Here is a 15,272-nt window from a genome sequence, read left to right on the forward strand (position 1 = left end):
TTTGATCCTTGATACTTGTTTTCTAGTAGCCTGTGTTCCTATTCTTGTTCTGTAACACTTTTTGCCTTGTTGGGTTGTTATGAAATGTCTTCAGCCCCAGAAGGAGGATGCATTGCAAATTAACGACTTCAGGACAAGAGTTAAGGCAAATACATTATTTAATTTGTCTGTTACTAAATACGACTTCAAAAAGCATGAACCAATGGACCTCAGTCTGGTTTTGGAGCATAGGTTATATATTTGGTCGATAATTTATTCACATAACTTCTGTGGAACTGTTCTGGGGCTCAGAATAACAGTCAGTTACATCTTATTTTTAGTACAAAAGTAATTAGGGCTTTGTTCTAGTAATATTTTCTTAACGTGCTGCAACATGTTGGAGTTATGGGCTTTAATAAAAACACTATCAGAAATGTCCGGCATTCCTGTAGGGCTTGCAGAATGCAACAGTAACCAGAAGAGACACAATTCTGACTTGCTGGACAGACATTACTGTGTTGTATTTGACTCTTATTGAGCTTTGTAATGAAAAAGATATAAATTGATTAACAATTAACTGCTACAGTAAAGTAAGTTTCTATAGCAACAGGGCAATGCAGGGTACAATTAGTCAGACTGCTTTTCCGTAACAGATAATTTTTTTCTTACAAGCAGTGAATTTACACTGTTGGACTAAAACATTGTTTTGTTATAGCAACGGATAATCCTGAGCTATTTTGCTGCTGGCTTCTTTTTTTTTTTTTTTCCCCCTAAAGAAATAACTTTTCCTCTCATGTGCTGAAAAGGGAATGGGGAAAACTTTCAGAGATAAATACTAGGGTGGTAGACTGGTGGAAACTCAACCTACTACTACTTGCCTGTATGTCATTTAGTATAATAAAGCTATACTGGATATGTTGTTATGCAGTATGAATTTATACTTCGCTTCTACCTGTTGACAAGTCTACATGAAACTGAACTAGCTCTAGTTTAATAATAATGATCATAGAGTAGCTTGCAAATTTCAAGTAAATCAATTTAGTTTAGTCCTAATGCTGATTCCCTGAATCACTCAGGCTTTTGGTTATTTGTTCTTTTTATGTTTAAAGTCTTGTATATGTATATTTTACTTGTTTCAATACTTCTGACTACCCTTAAAGAGAGGAATGTTCTACTTTAAGCTTCACTGTTAAAACTGAAAAATATTAGGGTATTGTCAAGAGACTGCAGGTGTTGGGGTTTTTGGTCATAAAACACACTTGTAAAACAAACTTTTGAGTGTTACTGTATTTTGACCTTTTTAAAGTTAGAAGAAATGAAATTTGAACAACTTCAGTGATGAAGCTACAGCAGCCTTAGTCTTTCAACATGGAACTTAATTTTGTGTTTGATGTATTTTAAGGATACTTTGGTCCTCTGATCACTTGAAAGGAAAAACAAAAGCAGCAGTTGTGTCTCTGGGAAGCTGTATATACAGTCAACCTCAAAGGATGTTACTGATGGGTGTGCGTGGATTGTTAAAGTGCATTTTTCTGATACCATAACAAAACCATACCAGTGTTTGAAAGGAGAAAAAAATAAGATCCAAAGCTAAAGTGAAAGTAATGGCTTTGAAGGTGTGACTGACTAGAACCTAGTCCAGCAGGTCAGGTAACTTTTTTGTGTGCGCATGGGGAGGAGATGAACAACTCAGAGATGATGCTATCATTAAGTCATGCAATGTTTCCAGTTTGTTTCACATTTTACGGATCACCTAAAAGCAGTCTGTTAGCTCTAATTTAAATGAGTGTCACCTTTAACAGGTATAATTTTCTAACCAGTTTTGCTTACAGAGCTGAGCCAATTTAAACAATTTCCCAGTGAAAGTAACTTACTAAGTGTTTAGTAAGTATCCCAACCGAGCCTGTGAACTGAATGAGAACAGTTGGTGAATTGTGCCAGAATGTGTGGTTTTACTGGGAATCCATTTGATATTTACATACCTACTTTCCTTATTTTAATTTGTTTCTTACATCTATTTTGTGTATCTTTGTTCAGCTCATCTGAGTCATGCCTCATTCAGCATTAAAAACAGGTGAGAAAGGACTGATTATAAGTAGGCAACAGTGTGACTAGACTGCAGGAGTAGGAGGAAATGAAAGGATCCACTGGAGGATAAGGAACAAGGAGATCAGAAAGATAACTATTATTTCTTTTTACTTTAGAGCTGTGAATCTGTTATAACTTACTAGATTGTAACTATTCAGAAAGGAATTGCAGTTAACTAAGCATAAATCTTAAGTGAACCTTGCAGAACTTAATTATGAAGTGTAGTTAAGGAAGGGTAATTGTTACAGTACACTTAATTTCCTCAGTTCTTCAAAAGTGAAGAGACTAAAGTGTGTGCTTCTGTGCATTCCAGTCTTTACAGAGGTGATATGTTCCTTACACAGCATGTGGCAGTCTGTAAGTAGTATTGCAGCATAAACTTTAGTTAGTGCCTGTGGATATTTGTTATGTTTTCTACTATTCTGAATTCAGTTGTTTTTTAATTCACTGTGTTTCTAACAGTGAAAAATTCTGCTGAAAACCCTTTGGCAGCCTGTGACTCTAGTGACAGGCAGGTATTTTCTTAAGGCTTATCCTTGATTGCATTTAGGTAGAAAAAAACATGTGAGAGTGCTACTCAACATACACCCCACCCCAACAACAAAAAAATCCAAAAATCCTGAGAATTCTCAACTGCTTCAAGTTCCTTTCAGTTTTACTTTTGAAGTTCTGAGGCAGTGGAATTCTGTGTTAGTGGGGTTTTTTTGTTATGCTTGAAGTAAGACATTGTCTCCCTGCAGTGGAAAAACAACATATAACATACATAGACAGCTTTATTTGAAGTTCAGGTGCTCAGCCTTTCTAGTGTAACACTATGGTAGTAAGGGAGAGTTGTAACTTAAGTTCATGTCCTTGTATGAACTTGCAAGTTTAGATTGGTATAATTGATATTTTAACTGAGGGAGTTCTAGAACCTTAAACTCGTTCTGGTCTGCAATGGGGAAAGGGGTAAAATGCTTAGTTCTTGATACCTTTTTACATATTTTACTGATTACAGGAACTGTGACAACTGTTGAGAGCTTCAAGTTGAGGTCTTCTAGGAGTGGTTTTGGAACAATATTTTCATTGGTGACATTGGGACAAAGAAGCAAGAGCACATACATGATGGCAAAATTCTCATAATAAAGTTGTGAGGCATCACTGTTCATAATCAGAGTATTTTATAAGGAGAAACAAGCTGGTATCAGAACAGTAACTGAAGTGAAAATTAATAGGAAAAAAAAAAACAGGGAATTTTTGCTTCAGCCAGAAAACTTTGAAAAGATAACCGGAGTGTAATGTTGATTACAAGCTGAGCCAGCTTGTGATACAGCTGTTGAAGGCAGGAGGAGATAAATGCAATTCAAAGATGTATCAAGTGAGGTTTACCAATAGAAATAAGGAAGTGTCTTTAGTGCCATTGTAGAAGGCATTGAAAAGATGGCTTTAATATTGTATGAAATTCTGGTTGCTTATGTTGATGAAGGTGAATTTCAACTCCTGCTAGTAGGAGAAGATGGTGTCTAATGTAAAACTGGAGAAAGAAGAGTGTGATTTTAATTAGCTGAGAAAAGCAATCACTATTTCTTAAAGCTGTGAAAGGAAGAAGAGAAGAAAGAAGGGAGAGAATAAATAATACACAACCTTCCCTAGATGGATGAGACACTGCCAGATCTCCCATGAATCCCAATCATGCAAAATTTACTATTAATTCAGAAGGATCCTGCTCTTTGGCCAGCCCTGCTGTAAGCTGTTGCTAGTAGTTGAAAATACTGTGGTGTGATAGGTGGGAAGTACAGAATAGGTTTTAAGAAGAGGCAGAGCATTTCATCCAGAAGCTTCTTAGAGCTGAGCCACATGAACAGAATGAAGAAAATGTGTTTATAGTGATACAAATCCAACTACCTGTGTGGTACCCAGTGAGGCTGCCTTACTGACTTTTAGATTCAGGAGAGGAATGAAGTACGAGATACTGAGGAGCTGGAGACAGTAAAGGCCAATGAAAGAATGGAAGTACAGCTGACTTTGCAGATACCATGGAAAGAGCATGCTATGTTTTTTATGGTAACAGTATCTCAGTAGGGAAGCTTGGGGGGGGGGAGGGCATTATTTTGTGTTTTAGGTATGCTTGGAGATAGTTCTCTGTATTTTAAGTCTGCATTTATACAGCAGGTGTTGGAGGTCAGAACTATTTCATCCTATCTTTAACCATGAGCAGAGTAAAGGATGAGATTTTCTTGAAGAGTAACATAGGTAATAGTAGGTGCATTAATTTCTTATAAAATGAGGTGAACAGCCAACCCCTACTTCTTTTTTTATCATCTGGGATGGTGAGACTGAAAAAACTAAGCAGTAGGCCTTTTTTTGTTTCAGGTTTTCCTAATCTGTTTTTTCCTTAAATATCAATTTTAGTATGCTGAGGTATTTAGTATGTTTTCTGGGAATTAGGAAAGATTCCAGGTGTTTAAAACAGATGTTTTCTTATTCATGATACTGTATTTGAGATAAATGTTTGAAGAAAGATCTTTCTTCAAAATGGAAGCTAAGAGAAGCTAGCAACTGTGGCTTGGCTTTGCCCTGCTAATGTTAATCCTAGAACTTCAAGTAAGTTAGCCAGTTACCTGGCCCCTCTTGCACCAGAACAGAAGAGTTTTCCACCAGGGTACAAGCTTTAATGTATGGAAACTGTCTTTCTCATTCAAATGCAGTTTGGGAACAAATTTTCCTTTCTGACATGAATGTAGTGTCTTGATTCCCAGGAGGGAAGATAGTGTCAAATAGAGACTCTTTAGCAGTTCTAACGCAGCTCCTTATATATTGAACATACTCTCTTCCTCACATCTGAGTGCGTTCTGTTTATTTGGTAGCTATTTATGCACATCTTTGGCAATGAAATTTCCCCATTACCCTCCTATCTTAAACAGCAGCAACAATCCTTTTGAGGTTTGTAATAGTTAACGAGGTGATTCTTCCAGTATGAGAACTGCTTGCTTCACTATTTGGAATACATTAGGATGTTAATATATCTTGATCAATATGCAACACTAAGCAGTTAAACAGAATTTTAAGTAGAGGCTCAGACTGCTTGGTTACCATGGCAAACACAGTAGAAAATTCATGCCAAAGTTTGGAAACTAAGGTACACAAAAGAAAACTTGTAAACTGAAGTAATTACTTTGGAGAGCAACTGTAGTTGTTTATCATTTATTAGAGTCTATTTTCCGAAGAGTACTGTTTTAAAATCCTGTTTTATCAAGCAAATCTTAATTGCCAGTTCGGAGTTTTACACAAAGCAGGCAATATTCACAAGCAGGGAACAGTGAGGTTCTGTGTTGGCTTGCCCTCTAACTGTAAGGGCATTGAGTGAATAGAATAGCCTCTTGGAGACAGATAAATTACTTAAGTACTGTAATCAAGGTTGACGTGTTTTCAGTGTGCCATGTCTTGTTTAACAGATGTGACCAGGGTAATCTGTATCTCTCTCTCTCTCTAAAATGATTTCTCTGTGTTAATTATTATATGTATGGTAGATCATATATGTATGATCCATAGATATTTAATGATTTTTCTATGTACATGATTATGTATATGTATATATTTTAATGATTTGTGTATGTTAAAGATCTTGCAGTATTTAATTCACGTTCCTGCAGTTGTTTGTCTTAAGGCTTGCTAACTGTAACAAAGATCTATATGTTGGTATTTTTAATGGGGCGATTTTCAGTTTGATAGGTTCCCTGTTCGCTCAGCAGTCTTTGAATGGTCTATGAGCATGGTATTTCATATTGCAGTCAGTATATTGTGGCAGAATCTGATATTATTGCATGTGACTTGCTGTACAGTTTTCCATAGGTGTGGTCACATGCAAAACAGTTATTTTTCTCTTTCTGAATGTAAATTACTATGTATATTTACATGCATTTTTTCCAAAATCTCATCCCCCAAAGGGGAAACTGTTCTATATAGAAAGGCCAATCTGTGGCTTGGAACAGACACTGCTTCTAAAAATGAGGCTAGAGTTGGAGTTGGACATTGGCATTGTGTGCACCTACCTTAACATCTGGCTCTACTTCATCACTTTATGCATTGCATAATCTGGGTTGGAGATTATTATAGTTGGAGACTAAGGGAAAGCAGTTTAGGTTATTATTGAGAACCTGTGATTTATTTGTCTCTGCCTTTACAGCACATGGTGTCTTGGGAAGGAAGACTTGATGTCATGATAACTAGAAAGTGGTGTTACTGGAACATGAAATGTTGGAGGTGATGGAACAAACAGTTTAGTATTAGGCTGAAATGGTGTTCAGGAGTTCTCATGAGTTTTAAGTGTGAAGAGACTGAACTGCAGACTTGTTCCAAGTAGTAACTGTTACATTGAATTACAGGTTAGTCTGTGCTTTTTGCTGACCTCTTTAAAAAGGATTTACTGATCACTTTATAATTAAAACAAAAGTAGAGTGTGAAAATGTCTGAAAGATTACGTTAGGGCTTAACTCAAAGGAGAGTAAGAATTTGGAGGCCACAGGAAGAGATGAGTTGTGCTGTTGATTAGCCACAGTAAACAAAACTTTAAATAGCTTTCATCCCACTAAGTTTAACATATGGTTCTACCACAGAACTATACCATAACATCAGGAAAATAAATAAAGGAGAAAAGCAGCAGAAATTGAAGGTGAACTAACTGACAAGAGGCAATTGTAAGGAAGTTGGGAAATGCAATTATGCTAGGTGAATGAGTAGGAGTGTTTGTTCCCACTAATCTTTTGGTGGCACACACCGGAAGAAAAAACTTGAGTCAGTTTGAAACCACTACACAAAAAGAAGAGGGAATTGCTGTAGATGGCTCCCTTAACTGATCAGTACTTGAGCCCTAATTTTTCTTTATTGTAACAAATGGAATGGGGAAGAATATTAGAAACAAGAATGGAGTAAATCATACTACATTGTATAAATCAGTAGATCATCTGTAAGTGTTCATACAGGTCTCAAAAAAAAAAAAAAGATTACAAAGAGATTGGGAGAAATGGTGAAAACTGATCGCTACAAACTTTCATGGAAATACTGAGAAGGATGGGACTGCTTATTCTAGTAAGTGGTATAAGTGCTGTGTATATAAGGAATGTTAGACATGATTACCTTGTCCTGGGAACAAGAAGGTATTCAGTAAAATTAGAGGGGAACAAAATTCAGAACTGATACTTTTTTCACATATTTATCAGGATGTGTTGCTTCAGTCATCTTAAGTAATTAATGAACAGAAAGTGGGTGTTAAAATCTGGCAATATTTGCAATTCCATGCAGTAGTTGATGCAAAAAAAAAAAAATCCTATAAAGACTTATTAAACTTCCATATTTGCAATTTAAATGGCTTCCTGAAAGAAATCTAGGATGGACAATAATCCATTAATGCAGCTATCTTCTTGAACTTTCTTCTGGAACATGTATCTGCCCACCGTTGAAGAAATGTTATTGGAGTAAAAAGTCTTGGATTGTGGTTTTGCAGTCCATGATTATGAAGTATGTATGTGCCATGACTTGTTAAATGTGTGTCTTAATAATTAAGCCAGTGAGGAGAGACCAGTATAAAAATGTGACCTGTCACCCATGGTTTATTAATAGCCCTGAGAGATCATTGTTTTGAACTTAAAACTGCACAGTGAGTTGTCTTTCTTACATATGTCCTTAAAAAGAGCTGAGTAGGGGGAGAAGAGGAGGAAGGTGTTTGCATCGCATGCAGAACATACGTGATTTTGAATTAGGTTTCTGTTGGAGAGGTTTTTATCCAGCAGTCTGAGCTACAGTTGAGCCAAAATTCTGTAGACCAGCCATTGGGAAGAGACAATAATACTGATATCACGCCTTCTTTTCCCTTCTTCCTATTAAAAAAAAAAAAAGCCAACTAATTGCTTAAACCAAAATAGAATATCTAATTCAGTTCATGTCTGTTGGGAGTGTGTGATGATGCAGTGACTATATTCAGACCTGTTTGAGTTTAACCAGCCTGTTTACAGATTTACAGTGGCCAAACACATAACACTGAAGTCAAAGTCTCATTTTTTATCTGAATTGATCACGTCATTAACTGACACCCACAATAAGGTGAACTTTGCAAAAAGAACTGTGAAATGCTGCTTTTGTTAGCTGTTCTTCCGTGTGGGTTTCTGAGTGATTGTTTAGATGCTCAAGAACAAGTTAAAGCTCTTGTGCTCTTTCTGTATCGTAGTAAAGCAGTATTGTGCAAAGTGTGATTTAAAGGATTAGAGTGCTTCTAAGGAGGAAAGGGACAGGTTTTCTTTTGCAGGTATAATAAAAATTAACTTTGTAAAATATGTAGAAACAAACACCTTTTGAAAACTTAAGTTACAGTGTCATGTAATTTCCCTGAAGTTTTAGTGATTTGATTATAGTGCAGCTGAAGATTGCTTGAGTTACTTGGAGTGCTTCCAGTCTACTTCTTGGAGTGAGCAGGCTGTTTGGTTTCTTTTGGAGACGCTAAGCTCACAGACCTTTTCAGGACTGACTAGAACTTGCTCTGGAGAGCTGCGCTGAGGGTTGTGGTCAGTTCATTAAACACTTTGGGTCTGACCCGGCTGTTTAAACAGCACTGTCACAAGCTGTATGTTTTGGTCTTCCACTTAAAAGAAGCGCTGTCAGCATGGGTGTAAATTTTACCAAATGAGTACCGCATTGAATTGAAAATACCTTTAAGTTTCTAAAGGAACAATTTTAGTGACTTGAAAGCTCTGTTGGGTTGTGATCGATAGAGACAGTGGCAGTGTTCTCTGCTCAAGACACAGGAGGTATTTTTTGTGTGGAGGGGTTCAAAACCTTGTTTCAATTTTCTTCAACATCCCTGGCCTATAGTAGTTCAAAGATGTTAACATTCCTGTCCTACTTTAATACACTTTGCCCACTCTTACAGAGAAACAAAGGGTAATTTGGTCTTATATGCACCTGTGAAGTGAATGGGAATTTGCAATCAAAAAAGGATTTTTTTTTTTTCTTTTTTGGGGAGTCTGCTGTTCTGGGTTTTTGAACTCTTTTTAAATACTTTCTCTAGGGTTATTGGTCGACTGGTTCTTTTACCTTAGATAACTTCCAATAGCATGTGCTGATCTATACTGTAACCAGAAAAATATTTTGGTTTATAGCCATACTGAAATGGAGTTAACACTGTTATGGTAAGTTGTAAATCAAACAGTCCTTTATGAGTGTTCTTTATGGTGTTAACATCCACTTTCTTGTTCTTGCCAATTATATAACCACTGGTTCAGTTACTATCATGTAGATTTATTCCAACCAGTGCATGCTCTTTGCTCTGAGTGTTTAGAATAATTCTTCTGGAAACAGAATATGATAATTTTATTGGATGCTTCAGAAAACTAAACTGATCTTTGCCTAAATATGGATTTATGTCTGGTTGTCTGGACTAGAGCTTTTATCTTAATCTGTGTAGTCATACTTGTCTGCTGTATGAGTAAATGCTGAAATCTTGTTAAGTAATGCTCTTCTCTTTTCAAAAGTCATGTATGTCTTGTATGGCCCCAAGTGGAAGTTAAATCTAGAAGGGAGAAGAATATTAAGTAGCTTTCCAGATTTGCAAGCGGCTTTGTACAAAATTGATCTTTAAGACTTTGTTATGGATGAATTGTGTGGAACACTTGGTAAATTAGGTTAAATAAAATTACTTGGTGTCCCTGTTTTACTAACAGAGCTGTCTTATACAGTATCCTAGAAACTCTGTCACATGCCTTAAGTGTTCCTGTTCAGCATTTAAGCAAGTGCTTTGTAACTTATAAAAAACCTTGTGCAAAGATACAGGAACCTGTTTATGAGGAACAGTGTTGTTCAGGAGAGTAAATGTTCCGTTGAGAGTAAATAAATCTTGAAATGCTCTTGCTGGGAGCAGGTATAAATGCAAATTATTTTGAACTTTGAGATAATTCAGAATATTTATGTATTAGACAAAGTATGTCGGAAGATATGCCACTGAAGCCAAATTAATAATGATCATGTCTTCAAGATCCGAATCATAAAATTTAAGGAAGTAAAACTGGTACGAATTGACAGCAACACTTTCTGGAGACTTTCTAGAGAAAGGAAGCTATAGAGATATACCTTAATGGAAAGTCTTTGAGGCAGTGTGTTAAAAGTAGCAGATTTTTTTTCCTGCTGTTAATTGGTTTTGTCCTAATTTCTTTGTTTTTAAATATTCAAAATTCATGTTGTCCAGTGCAACTTTCATCCCTTTCTCATAGCTTCTCTTGCCTTCAGTTAGAGAGGAATAAGGGAAAGTTGATGTGTGTTGTGGTAGTGTTAGTTCATACTTGCTCTTATATTAATTGGCAGCAAATCCAGCATTGCTTGTGCTGTTACGAGTGTTAAGCTACTGGTACTTCAATTCACAGAGTTGGAAGATCAGCCAAATTTCAAAAGCAAAACTAAAAATGAAATAATAGTTTTCCTGAGGTTTACAAATATGACTTTAATATAAAGCAGATGCCTTGAACGCAATGTTGCAAAATAAAGACCTAAAATTTCCCTAGCATTAATGGCTTTGCGAAGCTTAGGAGACACTTAAAACTAGACCGTGTGTACACACAAAACACCTATTATGCAACCCTTAAAGCACATCAATCAGGTATGGAAAAAGCGGCTCTTATTTAAGAAACTGTCTTTGCATTTAAGAAACCTATTGTAGCTATGTGTAATAAGGCAACTTTACAAATGGTTGTCTGCTGGCTCTTTATAGAATCCTAAAGAGAATTTATACGTTTTGGTTTTTTAGTTTATAAGTGGTCCCAGAAGCTTTCAAACTAGTTTATAAGGTTTCTGGGGGCTTCTGAAGTGGCCCTGTGTTCACTTGTACACTACCTGAAAGGTTTGTGCTGTTGAATCTAAAGACACCATGGAACTGATGTGAGTTCTTGCCAGACTTTAAACTTTCTACTGAGAAAGTTAAGGTCATTAGTCAGCAGTCTGTCAGCTTACATGCAGTTATGTTTGTAGAAGCCGTTTTATTACTGGTTGGCTATGTTACTGTCAGCTGCGCTGTTTTATTAGGGCTTTATGGTTGCAGGAAGCATCGCCTGGACTTTCTGTTGTGTGTCTCGTATAAATTAAGCAGAACTTTTGCTCTACGTCAGTGTTCTTTATAGGGAAAGATAACTAACTTGTTCCTGTAGTTTTCTTCCTTTGTGAAGTTCCTTTAAGACATAAACTAGACCTGTTAAGTAAGCTGGGAGTGGCCATGTTGCTGCTGTGTTGATTGTTCCTAAGCTTAGGATCTCAGGGTCATTCAGGTTGGAAGGGACCACTGAGAGTCTCTAGTCTAACCTCCTGCCCAGAGCAGGTCAGCTATGAGATCACACCAGCTTGAAGCAACAGTAAAGTAACTACAAATGATTTCTATTACTAATATTAAGTGAGCTGTATTTGGGCTCTACAAAAAAACCCAAATACCTGGAAATCTACTCCTTTTGATAATAAAGTAATTAGAGGGATTTCCAGTGTGAAGTATTGAAGCTAGTGTTTCTGGTGTAAGCACTTATGTACAGAAACAATGAACAGAGTTCAACAGAAAATTTTACAGAAATGCCTAGGAAAACTCAGTTTTCTTGCTGTGTTCCTCAGCTTTCTCTGTCCTTCAGCTAGCTCTGCAGGAGGGAGAGGAAGACCAGCACAGACACAGAGGAAGAATAAACAAGCTGTAAGGGCCCTCCTGGTTTAGTTTTCCATGTTCTTGCTAATACAGTGAGTAAGTCTGTCCTGGAAAACCCTGCCCTGTTCACTAGGGGATACTGTAAGGCAAAGTGCTGCAGCAAGGGTTACCTTGCCTCTTTTTTTCAGCTAGGGTTTAAAGAGCATCTGTGAAGTTCAATAAAGTTCACTTAGCAATAATTCTAAGAGTTGATTTCTCATGTTACTGTATAGCATTGTAACAAGCATAGCTTTCTCAAATTATTCTGTTTATAGACCAGGGACCATTAAACCCCTGGACAGCAAGGTATTGAAGAGGTATCACGCTACAGGTAATAAGTTATGAATTCTAAGCTCCTGAAATGTTGAGGAAATTGTTTTCAGAAGTATAATATCTTGGTTCTTTGTGTCTTCTCTTTTATTTTGCAGTGGAGCTTTACATACGTAGCCAATCTAATCTGCCTTTCAAGATCAATTCATTTTCTCAACATGAGAGATTTTCTCAAGAGGATTTTTGGAAGTAAAATTTTTATTAAATGTTTGCCCTCACTTCCAAGCTTAAAGACCTAATATTCTCTCTGTGTCACAGCCATGACCCGCTGAAAGCCAGTCTCCTGGCAAATGTGATATTAAATACTATAAAGTATCTAAAGGGAGCTTTTTATTGACTACAGTTGAAATTATCTGAGAAATTAATAAATAACTCATTTCTGATCTCTGAGATGTTTTTTAGCATGGAAGGTGTATTGGGTTTCCATGGCAAGGTTTTGGCAGTTGGGGGGCTACAGGGGTGGCTTCTGTGAGAAGCTGCTAGAAGCTTCCCCCATGTCCGATAAAGCCAATGTCAGCCAGCTCCACACGGACACGCCACTGGCCAAGGCCAAACCCATCAGCGACAGCGGTGGCGCCTCTGGGATAACATTTAACAAGGGGGAAAAACTGCTGCGCAACAGCAGCCAGAAGAGAGTGAGGATATGAGAGACACAGCTCTGCAGACACCAAGGTCAGTGAAGGAGGGGGAGGAGGTGCTCCAGGTGCCAAAGCAGAGATTCCCCTGCAGCCCATGGTGCAGCCCGTGGAGGTTCATGGTGGAGCAGATCTCCACCTGCAGCCCGTGGAGGACCCCACGGCAGATCAGGTGGATGTGCCTGAAGGAGGCTGTGACCCTGTGGGAAGCCCACGCTGGAGCAGGTTTGCTGCCAGGACTTGTGACCCCATGAGGGACGCACACTGGAGCAGTCTGTTCCTGAAGGGCTGCACCCCAGGGAAGGGACCCACGCTGGGGCAGTGCATGGAGAACTGTCTCTCGTGGGAAGGACCCCATGTTGGAGCAGGGGAAGAGCGTGAGGAGTCCTCCCCCTGAGGAGGAAGTAGCAGCAGGAACAGCATGTCATGAACTGACCACAACCCCCGTTCCCTGTCTCCCTGAGCTGCTGGCAGGGAGGAGGTAAAGAAAATGAAGAGTAAAGCTGAGCCTGGGAAGAAGGGAGGGGTGGGGAGAAGGTGTTTTAAGATTTGTTTTTATTATTATCCAACTCTGATTTGATTGTTAATAAATGAAACTAATTTCCCCAAGTTGTGTCTGTTTTGCCCATGATGGTAATTGGTGAATGATCTCTCCCTGTTCTTATCTCAACCCACAAGCTTTTCGTTATGTTCTATGTCCCCTGTCTCCTGTCAGCTGAGGAGGGGCGTGACAGAGCGGGTTTGGTGGGCAACTGGCATCTAACCAGGGTCAACCCACCACAGAAGGAAGTGTAGCATCTATGATACGTTTCATTCAACTAAAATTTGCAGAAAGCTGCAGATGTAAGTTAGGAAAATAAAAGATACAGGAAGAAATCACATCTGTCAAGGAGCATGATTAAATGCTGACTTAAATTATGTGATTCACTGTTTGGGAAATCTTAGTATGAAAGCTCTAAGTCTTGGATCAATAGTATATAAAAAATGAATCTTGGACAGATATTAATCTGGCTTTGACCTTAGAATTACATACAGTTACAGAACCAAGGTTATTGATGCTCATCCTAAACAGACAGGTCAAATGTTAGAATCTGTAAACATAAATATTTGCTTCAGACAGAGGTAACTGATTTTTTTTTCCCCCATTTTCTTCCTAGTGTTTAGGTACTTAAAGCTATGGTTAAGATGTTCCCCTTAACTGCCTTTCTGCTGGAAGTCATGATTCAGAGTGAATGGGCAACTGCTAGGCTGTCAGAAATTTTTTTTTTCCTTCTCCCTACCCTAGAAGAGTAGGGGTAGTTTTGCTAAAATGGTGTGCTGTGAGAGTTAACTAAATGGGACTAGAAGTCCCCAAAACAGTTACATCGTTCATGTTTTATTTCTAGAGTATGAATTTATCACAAAGAACTAAATGGCAAAGTTGGTCAATTTTTCTTCTGTACGCATAAGATTCTCTAGAGAGTGTTAATCTGCGCAAAGACAGGACTTAGAAGCTGTTGATGCCCAAGGTAGACCTGTTTTGCTCAGCTGCATCACTGACTGTAGATGGGTGTTGTGTGAGATTCCTCTTATTCTTGTTGCCTGATAACCATTCTTCCTTGTTCCTTTGCCCAAGGGGTACTTGGAATACCACTGTATGTTGGAAGGAGCAGACTCCTAACGCAGGTATCAGTTGGCCCAGGTGCTAATACCGGAGTCTTGATTAGCGAAGATGTACTTCAGTGACTTGCACAGATTTTTATTCGAAGGGAGGATAGTATTAATTCTTCACCTTGCATTAGATGCCCCAACCTTCTTTCAGTCATGATTAGACAAGTTCTAATTACAAAGTGTTCCCCTCATCATGAATCATCCACAATGGAGTAAGTTTCTCAAAATGGACAGGCTGGAATAGTGCTGAGTGTTTTCCAGAAGAAAATGTTAAATGAACTGGGACAGGAGGCATGCAAATAGCTTGCTACCAGCTCAAGCAGAGGTGAGGGTGCCTGATCCAATGCTTTTAGCCTCCATGTTTGGAGGCTAAAAGCTTAATCCCAGGATCATTCTGTTCTCTTTCAAAGTACATCACCATTCTCCTGAGAGGGGGGCAGTTCACATCACCTTGTTTGGTAAATAGTGTCACATCGTAAGATTTGACAGTTGTAGACTCAGATCTCATGTAAAAGCTCTTTTCTGAGAATCAAATCTTTCACAAAAGAACTGTAGCAAACGGCCTTGGTGAGCTAATGAAATGCTGAGTCCCAGGCGCAATTGAATTTTATGAGTAAGCTGTTTTCTTGTTCCTACCAAAATCCAATAGCAACCTTCAACTGCAGAAATAAAGAAAATGTCTCCTAGTTCTTGTTTTCATTGATTCTACCGTGTCTTTCAGTTAAGAGAGATCAAGACCAAAAGAGTACTTTTGTGCTTGTGGATTTCTTGTCTCCATGAGACAACTATATTATAACTGAAAACACTAGCTGCATGTAAATAAAAGGCAGGGCATCCCTGTCAGTAGAAGCCTGGTAATTCTGGGTTGAATTAGTTTATTTATACTCCATTTAAGTTCAGACAGATTGTCA

General features: G+C 38.1%; 1 protein-coding gene across 16 annotated transcripts in view; it reads left to right on the top strand.

The window, feature by feature from the left end:
- WDR20 (WD repeat domain 20) overlaps nt 1-15,272 on the top strand; it is a 47,120-nt gene that overhangs the window by 11,107 nt on the left and 20,741 nt on the right. The window contains exons 2-3 of one of the 16 annotated variants that reach the window (XM_074825135.1): nt 12,022-12,077; nt 12,175-12,459. The exons of the other annotated variants lie outside the window; for them this stretch is intronic. Coding sequence (XP_074681236.1) covers nt 12,022-12,036 — 15 coding nt within the window. The 3' untranslated portion in view covers nt 12,037-12,077; nt 12,175-12,459. Of the gene's footprint in view, nt 1-12,021; nt 12,078-12,174; nt 12,460-15,272 lie in introns of those variants that run through there. 16 annotated transcript variants of the gene reach the window in all.

This window comes from Strix aluco, chromosome 4, assembly GCF_031877795.1.
Source record: "Strix aluco isolate bStrAlu1 chromosome 4, bStrAlu1.hap1, whole genome shotgun sequence".
Classification (NCBI taxonomy): Eukaryota; Metazoa; Chordata; class Aves; order Strigiformes; family Strigidae; genus Strix; species Strix aluco.